At 40.3% G+C, this 18,199-nt stretch overlaps 1 protein-coding gene across 4 annotated transcripts in view; it reads left to right on the forward strand.

Moving 5' to 3' along the window:
• Positions 1–18,199, forward strand: part of Dhc64C (dynein heavy chain, cytoplasmic) — an 88,307-nt gene that overhangs the window by 42,838 nt on the left and 27,270 nt on the right. For 2 of the 4 annotated variants that reach the window (XM_080281692.1, XM_080281694.1), the window contains 14 exons: positions 776–941; positions 1,667–1,894; positions 2,171–2,317; positions 4,034–4,316; positions 4,602–4,735; positions 5,436–5,568; positions 5,868–6,102; positions 7,656–7,842; positions 9,602–9,748; positions 10,347–10,412; positions 13,175–13,207; positions 16,024–16,259; positions 17,138–17,315; positions 17,698–17,904. In XM_080281692.1, coding sequence (XP_080137818.1) covers positions 776–941; positions 1,667–1,894; positions 2,171–2,317; positions 4,034–4,316; positions 4,602–4,735; positions 5,436–5,568; positions 5,868–6,102; positions 7,656–7,842; positions 9,602–9,748; positions 10,347–10,412; positions 13,175–13,207; positions 16,024–16,259; positions 17,138–17,315; positions 17,698–17,904 — 2,380 coding nt within the window. The remainder of the gene's footprint in view (positions 1–775; positions 942–1,666; positions 1,895–2,170; positions 2,318–4,033; positions 4,317–4,601; positions 4,736–5,435; positions 5,569–5,867; positions 6,103–7,655; positions 7,843–9,601; positions 9,749–10,346; positions 10,413–13,174; positions 13,208–16,023; positions 16,260–17,137; positions 17,316–17,697; positions 17,905–18,199) is intronic. The other 2 variants (XM_080281693.1, XM_080281695.1) reach the window with 1 other exon arrangement.

Here is an 18,199-nt window from a genome sequence, read left to right on the forward strand (position 1 = left end):
CTCATTCTTAGTCATGTATTCTGAGTACAGTATTGTAGCACATAGTTCTGTAGTAGTTTCATGATCTCATACATACTGAATTAGATTGCAAAAAAAGAGAGGGGGGAGGGCAGAGTAAGAATATACCAGAATTTATGTAACACATAATTAAAATAAACTGGTACAGAAGAGGTGTCATGGAGCCTCCTTAGCCAACCAGAACATAGGTTACAATCTTACAATGCTGTAATATTGAACTAATGCATTGATGTATTCTGTATTCATAAGAGTAATGATAGTAACCAGGTGTGAAAGTATGCTACGATGAATAAAAAAATAAGTCTGATTTATGTCCTTATTGAAAAAACTAGTTAGTATTGTTTCTTGGCACAGGTGAATGTTGTAATCTCACTTCATGAGTATATTAGCTACTTATTGTTGTTGCTTGGCACAGGTGAATGTTGTGGTCTCACTGTATGAACGTATTTGAGTGGTACTAAAAAATGAAAAAAATTTCATGGTGGTAAAGAGCCTCCATTCAACCTTTCATATTATTCCTTACATTTATTACTGTAATGATTTCATCGTATATATGTACAATATTTTTTATTTATACCAAATCCTCATAGTCTGTGTGAAATAAGGTAGTGTTTGTGTACCTGTGCTGCTTTTGTACAGAAGTTTAGTTTTTGTAAGTTTTTCAGTGTAATTTCCTTCACCTGGTCCACATCTTTATTTTAAGCCTTATCACTGTCTTTGGATATGGAAAGTCGTACTCTAATGAGCAAATATGTAGGTTCTACTTCGTGGGAGACGAGGATCTGCTTGAGATCATTGGCAACAGCAAGAACATCCCACGGCTGCAGAAGCATTTCAAGAAGATGTTTGCTGGTGTGACTGCCATCATCCTGGATGACACAGAAACAATAGTCACAGGCATTGCATCACGAGAGGGTGAAGTGGTATGTCTGAACTGTTAGAAATATATACTGTACTGTAGCATCTCTATTAGAAATGTGTAATATTCCATTATGAGTACAGCTGTTTTCATTATATGTAACTTTTTTTTTTTTTTTTTTTTTTTTTTTTTCAAGACCATGGTAAATCACAGAAAATGCTTATGAAAGTTCCATTTCTATTTATGAAACTGATAAACCAGTTTCACCCAGTTCTGTACCAGTTGGCTGGACAAGGTAGTGATATAATGGAATACTGTATATCCCTTACTTATAATGAGGACTTCCTGTACTTCTGTTGACAAGGACAGAAACGGTTGGATGAAGTATGTGTGGAGCTGATCTAATAGAGGTTTCACCCCTTTATTAACTCGGTAGTTAATAAAGGTTCTTTCCTGCAGGTATTTTTGAAGTGAGCATGAAAGAAAAAATTTGTACTGTACACTCAAGAATGTTTTTTGTTAGTGAGGTGGAACCAAGATTTTGAATGCTGGAATGCAGAATGAATGTCAGTACCGTACTGTCGTTCCGCTTGTTTGATTTCATTCCATTTGGGTATCATACCAATCCCCCTGGAAATAAGAGGTAGAATGATGACTAGTAATACAGTAGTGCCATTGAAAGGCATTTTTTTTTTTTTTTTTCTCCCCAGTCATTGTTCAAAGTTAGTAGTATCATGGAAGAAGTATACATCCATTCATCCATGTACTTATATAACTTATCTGTCACAGGTTCCCTTCAACAAGAATGTCATAACAGTAGACTGCAAAATCAATGAGTGGTTGACCCAGGTGGAACAGGAGATGCGGATGACACTTGCACAGAACCTGGCCTCGGCTGTGGCTGACATTCGGCAGTTCAAGCATGGACCCATCGACACACCCAGCTACCTGGCCTGGTGTGACAAATACCAGGCCCAGCTTGTGGTTCTTGCTGCGCAGATATCGTGGAGTGAAGAGGTGCAGTGTTTATCATCACTAGTTATGTAGTTCTGTGTGGCATAATACAGTAGTAGCTTTAAAAGATCTCTCTCTCTCTCTCTCTCTCTCTCTTACAAATACTTACTTCCAGGAAAGTTACATTTTCTGTGTTTTAAATTACAATCTTTTAATTGTTACTCTGATATTCACAGTGACATATCTGGAATGGCAGTTATGAGTAAACTTGAGAGTAAATATTGCTGTAGTCCATAATTTGTTATTATTATTTATTTAATATTTTTAATCTGTGAACAGGTTGAGGCAGGTCTTGCAGCAGCAGCCAGTGGAGATCACGGGGTGCTTCAACAGACACTAGCTCAGGTGGAGGCAACACTTACTGTGCTGGCTGACTCAGTACTCCAGGAGCAGCCTCTACTGCGTCGCAAGAAGCTGGAGCACTTGGTGAGAAATACTGCTGAATTTGGTGTTTATAGAGGTGAGGTGGACAGTAGGAGGGGATGTAGGAGAATGGAAGGTAGTTTTTGTGAAGTGATATGAGGAGGAGTGGTGGGGTAGATGGTGCTGAGTAGTGATAGCCATGAAGGGAAAGAGGAGGGGCAGTGCTAGTGAGTGTTGGGTGGGTAGAAGCTCGTTTCGTTTTGTTTTCGTTTTTAAAGGCTCCAACATGCTTGCATGTGTCGGCCTTGGTCACCTAATGGCGGCTCTCCACGCTGCACGATCCATTGCAGCCTCCCTGTTCAGTCCCTTGACCCTAAGGTCACACTTAATGACCTCGTCCCATGTCTTTCTTGGTCTACCCCTCCTAACCCCATCCCCAATATTAACACTTCTCACCTTCCTCACCCAATTATCATCCCCCATCCTCTCCACATGTCCAAACCACCTCAATCTACCTCCTCCTCATCACAACACCAATACACTCCAGTCCCATCCTACCTCTCAACTCTTCCATTGTAAACCCAGCCCCTCCAGGCCTTGGACGCAGGGACGCACTGCACATCCACCTAATCATTGTCATTTCTGTACTTCTGAGCCGGCGAATGTCTTCCTCCTTCACTGCCCAGGTCTCACTGCCATACAGCATTACACTCCTAACACATGCTGCATACAAAGACCCCTTAGCACGTAGGGAGAGCCCTCTCAATGTCAGGAGAGGCAAGAGCTCCCTGAACTTCTTCCACCCACTTCTCACCCTAGCCACAGAGCTAGCTTCAGCCCCACCTCCAGCACACAACATGTCTCCCAAATAACAAAACTCTTCCACACACTCAAGAGATTCACCAGCAAGTTCAATCCTTTCATGTCTGACGATCTGTTTAATAGATATGATCCTAGAGGTAGACCATGGATAAAATGAAGTGACATTTCCAGATTGTGCTGTATTGAAACATATCGTCACCCTCATAAAAAAAACTGCCTAAGTCATTTTTTCTACTTTTTGGGAAATTGAAAAAACCTGTTTCATTTTTTACATTTTTGATGACTTAGGCAGAAACTTGAGATGCATATTAGACCACTCACACCCTAGACCTGACAAAGGCAGCTATACCAATAGGTGCACCACATGATGAAGAATTGATTTAGGCAAAAATCCAGAAATCGCCGAATAATGACTTAGGCAGTTTCTTTATGAGGGTGACGATATGCAGAAAAAATACCGTAGTGATGTTAGCCTGTCATAATATATAGGTGATTATAGTGGTAGGTGGGGGCACTCACCATCTGCTCACTAGATGTAGTGCTGCTCTCGGGTGACTGCCCTTACCTCTCTTCCTTCTTTCCATCCTTCCTCCTGTCTTTCTTTCCTTCATTCTTTCCTTTTCCTTCTGTCTATGGGTGACTGTACAGTGAGTGACAAGCCAAATGGTTTCTTGTACACCAGGAAACCATTTACTACGCTGGATAGTAACCATATTACCAACTTATGGTTCCTGGTGGTTTAGTGGGAAATTAAGGCTCTCCAATCAGATTGAGCTTGGACAGGTTTATATCCTACGGGTGATTGGGGTTTATTGCTCCCATAATGCCACTCTAGGAATGAGTGAGGCTAGTCACTCACCTTAAATGTCAGGACCAACTTACCTAGCCCCAGACTCCTACGCTTCTCATGGGGCAATACAGGATTGGATGATGAATGAAAAAAGAAATTTATTTCAGATCAGTGAGTTTGTGCACAAGCGGACAGTGACAAGGAACCTCATCAAGAACAAGATCACCAACCCGAAGTCCTTTGACTGGTTGTGTCAGATGCGTTTCTACTTCGATCCCAAGCAGAATGATCCCCTGAAGCAGCTGAGCATCCACATGGCCAACGCAAAGTTCAACTATGGGTTTGAGTACCTCGGAGTGCAGGACAGGCTAGTTCAGACACCACTGACAGATCGCTGCTACCTCACAATGACACAGGCATTGGAAGCCAGGCTGGGAGGATCACCATTCGGTATGGATGTATAACAGTGTGTCTTCATAACCATTTGTTATTTATAAAGTAGACACAAGCATGCACACACAGACACTGACTGGAAGTACTGTAATTTTAATATCTCAGAAGAAAGTCACTGGATGTAGCTAATAAAAGAATAACATTGTAGTAAAAGGGGTAGCATTTTGAGGGAAATTTTATATATTGCACATGCATATTATCATCATTAGTAGCTACCTGTGGTTGTATGGATGTGATGTTAGTCTCAACACAATTTTAGTGAGAATAATTTATCACCTGCAGGTCCGGCTGGTACAGGCAAAACTGAATCTGTCAAATCTTTGGGCAACCAGTTGGGTCGCTTTGTGCTGGTGTTCAACTGTGATGAGACCTTTGACTTCCAGGCCATGGGGCGCATCTTTGTTGGTCTCTGCCAGGTGAGCCTGTTGTCAGCTACACCTATTAAAATATTATTCAGCATCCCTGGGTGCGATGAGCTTTGAAATGATTCATAGAAATGAAACTAGTCATTTGGTAGTCTTGGTAATTCAGAACCATTGGTCTGTGTGTTACAATGTATCGCACCACAAAGGTGCTAGGTAATTTTTTTTTTTAGTGGGTGTATAATTCATTCTTGTATTTATTTCTCCTGAAGTAGTTCCAGTATTAAGTTGCTGATGGACCAAGAGCTTTGGTTCTCAAGAGTTTCTCATGATTCCTCATGAAGTTATTTTGAATCCAGGAATGTGCTCTTAACCCTCAGGCATAAAACCAGAAATATGTGTCAGTCATTTAACTCGGAATATCATTTTACCAACACCCGTCTTAAATATTGAGGAATGACTGTGGTCTAGCAGTTTGCTGCCTAGTCAGGTGATGATGATGGTGGTGGTGGTGGTGATTTTTTGTTAGCTGATCATGGCTTTTATTATGTCACTGTCATCTTAAATGTCAGGACCAACTTGTGTAGCCCCTTCTATGCTTCTTGTGGGGCAGCACTGGATTAGATGGTGAATGAATGAAAATTGTTGTTATTATTGTTTTTTTTTTTTTTATAAACTGTTGCACATTATATAAAATTGTTTATAAAATTTCCTTATACTCAGTGAAGTTACTATAGCCACATAACACTACTAGGTTGGAGCCTGGGGTTGCTTTGATGAGTTCAACCGGCTGGAAGAGAGAATGCTGTCAGCTGTGTCTCAGCAGGTGCAGACCATCCAGGAGGCTCTCAAGGAGAAGGCTGGTTCCAAGACTGCAAACTCTCAAAGTTAGTATATTGCTGTCCCATCTTGTCCTTACATCTTAAAAGCTTCTCTTGGTAACTCTCCAGCTGGGTGACAATTTCTGAAAGCTGGTAATGTATTTTTTATATATTTTTACTTCAACTGTACCACTGTTTCATCCTACATAGGATAGACTTCAAACTGGAAAATAGGTCCAGCTATCAATAACCTTTCATTAACCTGTAGAATAATAGATATGAAGTAAACAGGGGACTTTCAGCTGAGTGATTTCCTGAGTAGTTGATGTGGACTAGTGCTGTACTGATAAATTATGGTTGTCCAGTGCTGACAGTGGAGCTGGTGGGGAAACAGGTGAAGGTTTCCACTGACATGGCCATCTTCATCACTATGAACCCCACATATGCTGGCCGTTCCAACCTGCCGGATAACCTCAAGAAGCTCTTCCGCTCCCTGGCCATGACCAAGCCTGACCGACAGCTGATTGCAGAAGTGATGCTCTTCAGTCAAGGCTTCCGTTCAGCCGAGAAGCTAGCCAGCAAGATTGTGCCATTCTTCAAGTACGTATTTTTTGTCTATCAGAGCATTGGTTTTAGTAGTAGCAGAATACCTGTCGTTTTTAAGCCCAGTGGTCATACTTGTATAGTTTAGTCCCATATATGTATGCTTGATGTACTGTATTCACCGTGTCTTATTTGAGTGGTTAATGCTTCATTTAAATGGTAACAGTATTAATCAACAACAACATCTCTAATAAGGACATCAGCTGACAAACAAGGAAAAGAATCGATAACTGGTACAACAAAAATGACAGAAACCATAAAAAGAAGGATGACAGACCTTTACTACAGAGACACCTTCTTAACAGCCTGCAAGGAAGATGAAAGAATTATAAAACAAATAGTGAGGTGAAATGTTTAGCCATTAAACCCCCAAAAGAGACATAACCTGGCAGTACGGTATACTGCAAGAGTAAAAAGACCAGTCACCTGCTATTAAAGAACAGCCTCCCCACCAGGAGACACACACACTTCAGGAGTCACTTGTTGTACACAGGTTTACATGTTAACGAGGGAAATGTGAGGCCCTCCTGTCTGCCTGTGTGGGCTTGACAGCCGTGAAATTGTCTTGACACCTGAGTTACTAACTTACATCTGGAGTATCTAAAAACCACCTTAAACAGAACCACGGAATTGCCCATCCATGAAAAATATTGCAAGAAAATACAGAAATTTTAACTATGTGTGAAGATGTAAGATACCTCCCCTTCCTGGAAACATTGCATATCAAAGAACTAAACCCCCAAACTCAATATACAAGCGGAGGATCTCCAAGCCCTCCCAGGCCTACGGTGGGCCACACCCCAATTATAACAACCAGTCAGGATCAAGTACGCGCAGATGTCCGATGCAGGACACTGATTAAATAGTGCCCACCTCACCTACTCAGTGCATTCTCACTTCAGTCACTGAGGAAAAAACATCTATCTATATCAGTGCTGCTAAAGGAGGGTTAAGGGACCTGAAATCGCGATCTAGCAAGAAATGAAATGAATGGAACAAACTATGGCAAAATCATACACAACCTACCATACAAGACTAAGGCACTCCTGAGGTGTAAAGAAAATATTCATTGCAGAACATTCAATCACTGTTAGTGAAATATTTACTGGGTATGTGTATCTATATATATATATGAGAGAGAAGGGTATACTTCTATCTATCTATCTATTGCCAGACGCCTCAATCCCGTTTGGGATGGCCACAAACAAATCACCTCCAAGTCGCCCTGTCCCCTGCCATTTCACTGCCCTGCTCCCAACTCACACCCCCCTCTCTCATATACCTCTCCACCCCATCCCTCCATCTCATCCTCGGCCTCCCCCTCCCTCTTCCCCCCTCCACCTCACTCACATACACTGTCTTCGTCAGTCTTTCACCCTCCATCCTCTCCACATGGCCAAACCACCTCAGGGTATACTTGAGTCCTTCAATTTATGTGTCAAAGAGATCAGAGGTCCTTACAGTGGATGTCTTTATTTACTTTGTACAAACTTGAGAAATTAGCTAAGATGATTCACTTGTACATACTGATTTTTTCACACCATTCCCAGGCTGTGTGATGAGCAACTGTCCAACCAGTCCCATTATGACTTCGGACTGCGAGCATTGAAGTCAGTGTTGGTGTCTGCTGGCAATGTGAAGCGAGACCGCATTCAGAAAATCAAGGAGGATATGAAGGCTCGCCAGGAAGCTGCGATTGATGAAGGCACAATTGCTGAGAACCTTCCTGAGCAGGAGGTACGTCACAGTGAGTTTTTTCTGGGCACAGCTGAGTCGTTTCGTCTTTAAAGGCTCCAACATTCTTGCATGTGTCGGCCTTGGTCACCTAATGGTGGCTGTCCATGCTGCTTGATCTCTGGCAGCTTCCCTCTTCAGTCCCTTATCTGTGAGGTCACACTCAGTGACCTCTTCCCAGGTAATTTTTGGTCTACTTCTCGCAACCCTAGCCCTGACATTAACACTTCTCACTTTCATTACCCAGTTATCATCCTCCCTCCTCTCCACATGCCCAAATGCCCAAACCAATTCAATCTACCTCTCCTCATCACAACACCAATACACTCCAGCCCCATCATACCTCTCAACTCTTCCATCATTAACCTAGCACCCCCCAGGCTTCGAACTCAAGGACGCTGCGCACGTCCACCTAATCATTGTTATTTCTGTACGTATGAGCCTGCAAATATCCTCTTCCATTAGTGCCCAGGTGTCTCTGCTATTCGGCGTTATACACCTAACATATGCTGCATACAGTGATCCCATAGCATGGAGGGAGAGCCCTCTCAGTATCAGGAGAGGCAACAGCTCCCTGAATTTCTTCCAGCCACTCCTTATTCAAGCCACAGCACATAACATGTCTTCCTAATAACAAAACTCTTTCACACACTCAAGACTTACCAGCAAGATCAGTCCTTTCACACCTAACAATCTCCATGTGCTCTCCCCGGCACACTGCACACATGAAATCAGCATTATCTCGCAGTCAGTCTACCTCAAATACCACTACATCTATTATGCACCCACTTATCACAAGCACTGCATAAGATGGAATTACTTCCCCTTCCCTTGTGGCAACTTGCACATGGCCAATCTCCCTCATCGTTGACAGTACCGCCACCAGCCCTCGATACCATCACTTTTGTTTATCTGCATTTACCCTTAAACCCTTGTGCCCCATACCATTTCTCCACTTCCTAAATCTTTCCTCGCCTCTCTTTCATTCTCTCTTTAATCAACAAAAGATCATCAGCATACAACATATCCCATGAGAGTCCATTTCTGAAGTCACATGAGAGGGCTTCAAGTACAGTGATAAACAACAAGGGGCTCAACACTGACCCCTGATGCACACCAACATTAACGGAAAACTCATCACTCAAATCTCTATTCACACTTACCTGGGTGCAAACACCCACATACAGTACATAGCCACAACCACCTTTACCAGCCACTTCTCTATCCCAAGCTTTCTCTTTGCCCACTTCACCACCTCCTTAGGGACACCATCAAAGGCCTTCTCCGAATCAACAAAAACAAAGTTCAGATCTCCATTCTTTTCTGTACTGTATATTTTTCCTGAAGCTGTCGAACAATGAATATGGTATCGGTGGTCCCTTTGCCTGGCATTAACCCAAACTGCATTTCATCAATATTTGTTCTTTCTCTAATCATTCCTTCTGGCACCCTCTTTATTACCTTCATTATCTGGTCCAAAAGCTGCATGTCTCTATAATTTCCTCTTTCCAGGACATCACCCTGAGTCATTTAAATTGATTGTTATGAAGGTTAGTTGCAGCCATATTTGATTCATTCTGAATCATACTATCACCCAGGGTTGTCATATTTTTTGCATGATACTGTATGGTTCTTTGAACACGTACTGAGTTTACTAAAACTCTTGTAGCAAGGAAGACAGCACCTGTGTCCTTCAAGTACTTCTTGTCAGATATCCAAAGTAATGCTTTATGAACTAAGCTAAGCCATCCCTTCCATGCAGATCCTGATCCAGAGTGTGTGTGAGACAATGGTGCCCAAGCTGGTGGCAGAGGACATCCCATTGCTGTTCTCCCTCCTGTCTGATGTGTTCCCTGGCATTGAGTACACCCGAGCTGAGATGACTGGACTCAAGGAGGAGATTAGAAAGGTAGGCCATTCTTTGTTGAAGAAATATGGTTTCTAGGGTATGGAGTGTTGATTTGAGGTTGGTCAGAGAGGAGAAAGACAGGTTCTGGGGCTGGAAATATGACAAAATTATAGCCATGCAGGGCAGGAATGCCATAAGAAATATCCAGGAAGATTTTTACTTGGAAGTGTAAGGCACCAAGTAAGAAAGCTGTATATACTGTTTTATATGTTGATCAAACTGTTTGACAGGCTTAGCAGGCCCATGAACTGCAGGCAAGCTTTTCTCTGGTTAATTGGTTACCACTTAGTGATGTAAATGGTTTCCTGGGTTACAGGAAATCATTACACATGTCACTCATTGTAGAGCTGCCTGAAGTGGAAAGAAGAGTAATAAGTGACTGGAGGAAAGAAAATGATAGGTAGAGAGGAGGGCAGACATTTCTAGGGGGAGTGAACATTGCATGCTTTTTACATGTAGCTGTTCTTTTTAACAGTTCCTAATAGTGGTGGTACTACATTGAAAAGAATGTTAATATTCCCCTTAGGAACTGTTAAGCATTTGACACTAATATAAGCCTTGTATATACAACTACAGTGATATTTTATTTTTTGGCTAGGTGTGTGCTGAGCAGTTCCTGGTGTGTGGTGAGGGCGAAGAACAGGGATCACACTGGATGGACAAGGTAAATAATTTTCATGTTTCTCTTGTGTTTGTTTCACACCTGATATATTATGCTGTAGATATAATTGTTCACTAAGTGCCTAGTTCATCAGTAGCTAGGAAGTGCTGTGATTGCTGATTGGTAGATGATATTTATAAATGTTTACAAATTCAGTTTTATATTCAGTGTAATACCTATAGTATTTTAATTTGCTGGAGAGTGGAGACAGCCATTCCAATTGATGTAGAATTATCATAGACCATGTTTATTGTTGCATCAATAGATACAGTAAGATGATACTAAGTACTAGTAATGAGTCAAGCTCTTTATGTATGCTGGGTTTTTGTTAATATTATGTTTGTATTATATTTTTATTCATTTTTTTAAGTTAGCCAATTTAGTTTTTGTAATCAGTTTTAATTATCTGTTGTGTGGTATTGAAATGATAGTGGTTTTATATATGCAACAGAAGTTGGTTTTTGCCTTACAATGTTACCGTATAAATATAAGTGGTCAGTTTGTGATTGTAGATTGACTACAAGTGTCTGAGAGATCTTAAATCCTGTAAACTTATTGTTTACAACTATATCTACATAGCACTTTAAACAACTTAGAAGGTTAGACACATATCTTAATTCCACTTTATCATATTATTTATAACAGAAGCACTACATAGTACGTCAAGGTGAAGCAGCCTGGAAAATTATGCTTCTAGCAGGTTGTTGTCAGCACTTACTTATTTATAAAGTATTGTATGTTATAGGTTTTAAACTAGATTCAAGATGCAGTTTTAGGTGTCAGGATACACGTGGAACATAGTGTATTTCAACGAGGATATTATGGGCTATATTCCTGTGGGCTTAGGTTCTATAGCACTTTTCCTTGCCAGTATACCTGTATTTTCTTGTCTCTTGTACATTTTTAATACAAACTGTGCCCATGAGAACTGTAATATTAAGGTGCAGTATTGTATGAGTTACTTGAGAGGAGCATGTGGAGTGACGTGGAGGGACAGGTTGACGAATGAAGAAGTGAAGGAACGCTGTGGGGTAGTTGTGGATGTGGTTGAAAAGATTAGGAGAAATACACTGAGGTGGTTTGGACATGTGGAGAGAATGGAGAATGAAAGACTGGCTAAGAGGGTGTATGTAGGTGAGGTGGAGGGAGGGAGAGGGAGGGGTAGACCGAAGATGAGGTGGAGGGAGGGAGTTGAGAGGTATATGAGGGAGGGAGGGGTGAGTTGGGGGGAGGGGAGTCAAATGGTGGGTGACAGAGTGACTTGGAGGCGTTTTGTCTGCGGCCACCCTTTGCGGGATTAGGGCGTCGGGCTATAGATAGATAGATAGATAGATAGTATGGGAAAATTTATTTGCAGAGGAAGCAGAAGAACCTTGTAAGCTCATGAGAATGTACCTTTTTATATCAGTGCCACCAAATAATCAAGATAGAAGCAGCTTTTCTCTTGATAGTAAATAGGTCATTGACTGGATAGTGCACTTCCTTTGGCGCTGAACATCCCACCAATTATGTGATTTTGATTCTTGCTATCATTTAGGCAGGTTCAGTTGTTTTTATGGTAATTCTTATAGTAACATATTTATGTTAGAAGTATCACCTCAAAGGAAGAGATGTATATTGATAATCATCTTTGTTTTGTGATTGAAATTAATTGTCATATTGTACTGAATTTAAAGCATGTATCATGAAAACTTTTGTAATTGGATATTATTGTGTATTCTCTGTTAAACACTAATTCTTATTCAAGTTTTAATTAGCTGAGAAAATGATAAAATCCCTCATTCCTCTTGTATGTTTAGCCAAAAGTACATAGTCGTGTTTTTAAGGAACATTAGGATTTTTTTTTCTTTCTCTCTCTCTAACAGTTCAAAGCCAGTTTAATCAGTTATTCAGTAGTTACCAGCAATGTATAGAACTACTGTTTATACTGTCAGACCTAGAAGTTCACCTTAAAAAATGATATGGTTTATGATTTAGAGTAGTGCATGAACACTCTGAAATGAACATCAAGAGGGCTGTAATAGTTTAGAATGATACTGTATTCATATGTATTCACATTGTGCAAGTAAACCTAAGTCCTCAGTTTGTTGATCAGAAGTATATAATTGGTGCTTTTTATAGTATGGTGGTAATGATGAAGTCTGGCGTGAAGCAAAACACATGAAGATGTATATGTGAAGGGCCAGGGTTTATTGTAGCCACTTTTTATTGAAATAATAGCAGCAATAGTCACAGGTTACAGCCTCCTAGCCTCCCTAAAAGTGCTATGTATATACATAATGCTGTGTAAGAGTGAAGTGTGAGTCAGATATTTATTTTCACACCTCAGAGATCACTCTCAGGTCTGTCCTATAGCACTTTCACTCCCACAGCCCTGTTTAAAGATATTCCAGTGAGGTTGTTAGCCATTAAGCATTGCAGCATGTCAAGCTTGGCACTGCATTTGTTGTACCATGTGATTCTTATTAAATACTGCAATTGAGATGTCAGTTAATGTGAATTTGGGTGACTTGTTAACATTCTGTGATCCACAGTATTTCTTATATTCTGATGATTCATCATTAATTTTACAGCTCTTGCAGGCAATGTTTTATGGTCAACAATACAAATGCTTATCTGTAAACATGGCTGGCATGGACAGTGGTCATGCTGTGTAGCCAGCCACAGTATTATTACCTTTGCACTTATGTTTTGATATCTTTAATAATCTTTGTGGCTGGGTCATATTCATTTATGCCTGACTCTATCCCCATGTCTGCCAAAAGGGGAGTTTCCCAGGGGAGGGCTGGTGCCAGAAGGTAAGGGCGCCCCTGGCCGAAGCTGGGCAGGTCTGCTCCTGAGCTGCTCTCCCACGCTCACTCTTCATGTCCCTGCTTCATGCACTCTTCTCAGGGGTCTCCCTTAACTTAACAGATTTGGTAGCACTGTTGGGGAGGGAAAGGAAGAGATTTTATTTTGGGGGTACCAGCTGGCACAGTCGAGGGAAAAAAAAAAAAAAGTTTACCTACTATACTAATGTTCATTTCACACTTGGGACATGTATGTCACCTTTATTGCTTATGTATTGTATCAGTTAGTCATCAAGGTGTTGAGAAGTATACCACACCTCTCCGTATTTTTCTCCAGCAAAGGAAGCTGAGAAGCAGATTATTTTAACTGGTAGGTGAACTTTTAACTCAGACTGTACCTCATATTTGAGAGCTGAAGGATTTTGCACTTTTCAGAGATCATTAGAAGACACCAAGCATTCTAGCAGTAAAAAGAAAAAAATGTTCTTTAGACAGTATTGAAATACATCATGTTTATTTTGTACATGGCAGATTCAGACCCTTCTACTTTGTGCTGATAGTTGTAGGATGGACATATGGTGCACAGCCTCTGTTATGTTCTTTTGGGAGACCCCTGTTTCTCCCTCAGTAGTGCATTTGGTGCTGTATACTCTTGCAGTCGTTTCAGAAGAGGCTCTTTACTTTTGTGAGAAATTTTGTCATGTCAAGAGACGTTAATTTAACCCCTCGACTGTATTTGGCGTCAGTCATTACAACAGGCCCAGACTGCCTGTGGCAATGATTGATACACCAATACCAAAACTATATGTTAAATCCAAGGGCATTATTGCCGAATTATGTTAACCATTATGTACGTGGGTTAATTTGGATTTTTTTCTGTACCAGTATACCTTTCACCACACTTGAGAAAGTGTGAATTGCCAAAAAGCTATTTTTCCATTTTGAAAAGTCTACTAAATAAATTTAGTGTGAGATGCACAAGATTTCACAAGGGTATAGGCAGTGAAGGGGTTGAATTGTGGCTGCAAAGTTCTTAGCTCCACCCTCACTACTGCTGCAGAAGTTTTCTTGAATAATCACAAATCTATCTTTTAAACTAGTATATTTTAGCTTTTAGCACACTCTTGCACAGTTTTTAAGTTATTTATTGTATGTTTACTAAGTTTATATTGCATATTTACTGAATGTTTAAAACATCTGAAATTGTATTGCCTCCCTTTTCTGGGAAAAAAAAGATATAGGAATATGGGATCCTCTTATCACTGGTTGTTGTAGAATAACTTGATAGCTTTTGTGTGTAAGGAAGATAAAGTATATTGTTTGAAATAATTACTTCCTCTACCTTTATTCTAGATTGTGGAAGGTACAGATCTAGGTAGTAGGAACTGCTTCTTTATTTCTTTTAATTTTTTATGATCTTCATGATTTTTAAGGTGTAGTACTGAGATATTAGGGTAGCTGGAGGGAAAAAAACTTGTGAAATGCACAGTGTTAACTCAAACACTGGTAGTAAGGCCCAGCTTTGTATTGTCAGAATGGGAAGTTATAGATTCATAACTCAATCACAAATAAAAGGGAGTGGGTGCAATGTAAAGCACACAGATTGCATTATATAGCAAAACATATCGGTAGTAGACAATTCCTAAACGGTAGTTTAAGTACAGATGTGAACAGTACCTAATTAGCAGTAATCAGAGCATAACAATAAAGCTCTTTAGCCTCACCCAATTAGTAAAACTGGATTGTTGTAAATAATGGTATACAGTATATATTCAAGGCTGCACACCACTTAGTTGAGTATAAAAAATCTGTTTCTTCAGCATGCAGCCTCCTGTTGTCTATGTATGTACAAAACCATTGATAATTAAATTACTGTGCTAACCTTCTGAAGAGGCACTGAGGAGATGGAGTGAATGTTTCATTATAATGCTTGTCAGACAAAAATTTAGGCAGAAAAACCAGTATGTCATGCAGATTTCAGTGCTCCAGTGCAAAGAGTTAAATGCAGTCTGGATTGTTTACCAGTAACTTGTTGTCACCAGTATTTTATGCTCTGAGTTAATTTACATAGTTCAGAGGGTCTTTTTGCCTCTTGAGCTTCCCTTGTGCAAAGTATTTTTATATTTAGGATTTCGTGGAACTTTATTTATTTGTATTGGAATGGGTAGCTGGGACAATACTAGAGAATATTGTGATTTGTGGCATTGTTTAGATGACATTACCAAAGCTTTGTTTAGATGAAGGATTTTGCTGATTTTGACCAACTGGTAAAAGTCTTTAGTCTGTAGCCACATTTTACCTTCTGATATTACAGCAGAGGTAGTTTTTATAATAATTTTTTTTTGCAACACATTGTATCGCTTGATATTTGTATGCTCTGCTTGCAAAATTTTTAAGGTTTGTGAATATTCTGATTTTCTTAAGGAGTAACCTATAGAAGTAGGGAAAGGATGAGAGAAGAAAGAGAGTACTGTAATTAGAGTCTTGAGCTCTTCTGGAATGTCATAGAGGATGATACTGATAATAGTAATAGCTAATCATGTTAAGTAAATGCTGTTTTGTGATATGGGTAATGTGGTCAGTGATAGATAGTAAAAAGACTAGCAGTACAAGTTCTGTAATGGTAATGGAAAACACAAGATTGTCTTTTGATTTGTAATATAATTATAAATAAGAGAAATGCAAGCAAGAATAATGTAGGAATTGTATTAATAGGAGAGAGAAGTTGAGCCAAAATATTATACTGTACTAGCAGTACATATACTGTAATACAGTAGGGATGATGGTATAGAGGAGAGAAGCTGACTTTTAATTTAATATAACAGGTGCTACAGCTGTACCAGATCAGCAACTTAAACCATGGCTTGATGATGGTGGGTCCAAGTGGCTCAGGCAAGTCCAGCGCCTGGCGGGTGCTGCTGCGGGCGTTGGAGCGGTACGAGGGTATTGAGGGTGTGGCACATGTCATCGACCCCAAGGCCATGAGCAAGGAAGCACTCTATGGTGTGCTGGATCCCAACACGCGTGAATGGACTGATGGGCTCTTCACACACATTCTCAGGTAAGGCTTGCACATGTAGGCTGATTTCTTGATAAATGTTTGAAAATACAGTGTCAGTTCGTACTTACACTAGCAACTGTAAGTTGGAGGAAACTAGCAAACCAGTTTCATATGTTACAGTGAAACTGTATTAATCATTTTTCTTTGTTCTACTGAGGTCTTAACAGCACAAAAAGATGTCAGATGGGGGACATGATTAAGACTTTACTTACTGCAAATCGTTGCTTTTGATCTGATGCTTTCACCCTGAGGAACTCTTATTCTCTCCAAGATGGAGAGCATGTTTTCATCCCTGTTTGTTTGTTAGTTTGTTTGTCTTACCTGGATTACTCAAAAACTGAGAGAGAGATTTGGACCAAATTTGGTGGGTAAGATAGCCCATGTCCCAGGGAACAGTTGATTAACTTTTGGGACCGATCTGTATTGTATCACGGATTGTGGATCCAAAAAACATTTTTTTGTGAAACCCTAATCATTGCTGAGAAAACCTAACCCATTATGAAGAGTGGTTTGGAAATTGTTACCCTTGTCAGAAAGATGTCCTTCACTGAGTGCCCCTCTAGTTTTAGTTTTGCTTTATCCAGATGATTTTATTCAGCTTTAGGTAGACTTTGTAACTGGCTGGGATAGTTATAGTCTCAGTTAACCCATTCATTACTGGAGATCATTCTGAAGTTGAATAATATTATCCATTGGCAACCAAGTATAAGGGAGAACTATGTCTTCAGGCAGATTTTGCTAATGGAATTGACTGAGCAATCAAAGTCCAAGAATATAATTTTTGGTTAAGCACTTGAGTTAGATTGAATGAATAAGGAACATGAATAGTATACATACAGCACATCCCTTATTTTCTCCCTCTCTTCCTGGAACAACAGGAAGATCATTGACAACGTGCGCGGTGAGATCAACAAGCGTCAGTGGATCATCTTTGATGGAGATGTGGATCCCGAGTGGGTGGAGAACCTCAACTCTGTGCTGGATGACAACAAGCTCCTGACACTGCCTAATGGAGAGCGTCTGTCTATCCCGCCCAATGTCCGCATCATGTTTGAGGTCAGTGGTTTTCATAAACAGTACTGCACTCATAATATTTGAGGAAACATTTTCTGGTATCTGAGAGATGCAGAAATCAGAGACAGATAACCAGTTCCAGTTCCTGTAATTTTACTGTTTGTTGGAATTTCCTCTTCCCTGTGTCTGTTTTCTGTATGCTGGATATTGCAGTTAGCTACTCATGACTTTCCCAGTGACCTGTGTTGTTATACTTTCAAATGAGGTACAATAGAGGGGAAAGGAGGTGGAGCTTTGTGGCTGAGAAGAGATTCAGAGTAGAAGTATTTGTAGATGTTAGAATGTTAATACGTGCTGTGAGTAAAGCAGAGTGTATTTATACAGAATATCTGGGGGAAAAAAAAAACAAAATTTACCCCCACAGGTGCAAGACTTGAAGTACGCAACCCTGGCCACAGTATCACGATGCGGCATGGTCTGGTTCTCTGAGGATGTACTGTCAGTGGAGATGATCTTTGAGAACTACCTGTCCCGCCTGTGTAACATACCTGTGGAAGAGACAGAGGAAGATGTGGCTTTCCTGAAGAGCACTGAGAAGAAGAAGGATGATGAGATAACACCAACATTACAGGTGGGTCTGGTAGTATTTCACTGTTCTAGGAAGTGATTCTGATTGGTGGAGTTGTGGTATTTTGAGCTAGAAGAATGAGGCTTTTTTAGAGTCAGGAGAAAGATTGACAGACAAATGAGGCAAAGAAGCAAGCTGTTGGAAGATATGCATGAGAAGACTGAATAACTTGGAAAGATGGAGTAGAAAGAGGGTGGTGGTTACATTTTTGTTTGGATATAAATGTTGTGCTTGTGATTACCCAGAATTAGGCATTTAGCAATAGATACAGTGGTCAACATTGTCTACAGCATACAAG

The sequence above is a fragment of the Coenobita brevimanus genome, chromosome 90 (assembly GCF_032717465.1).
Source record: "Coenobita brevimanus isolate Jiangsu-jjx chromosome 90, ASM3271746v2, whole genome shotgun sequence".
NCBI lineage: Eukaryota > Metazoa > Arthropoda > Malacostraca > Decapoda > Coenobitidae > Coenobita > Coenobita brevimanus.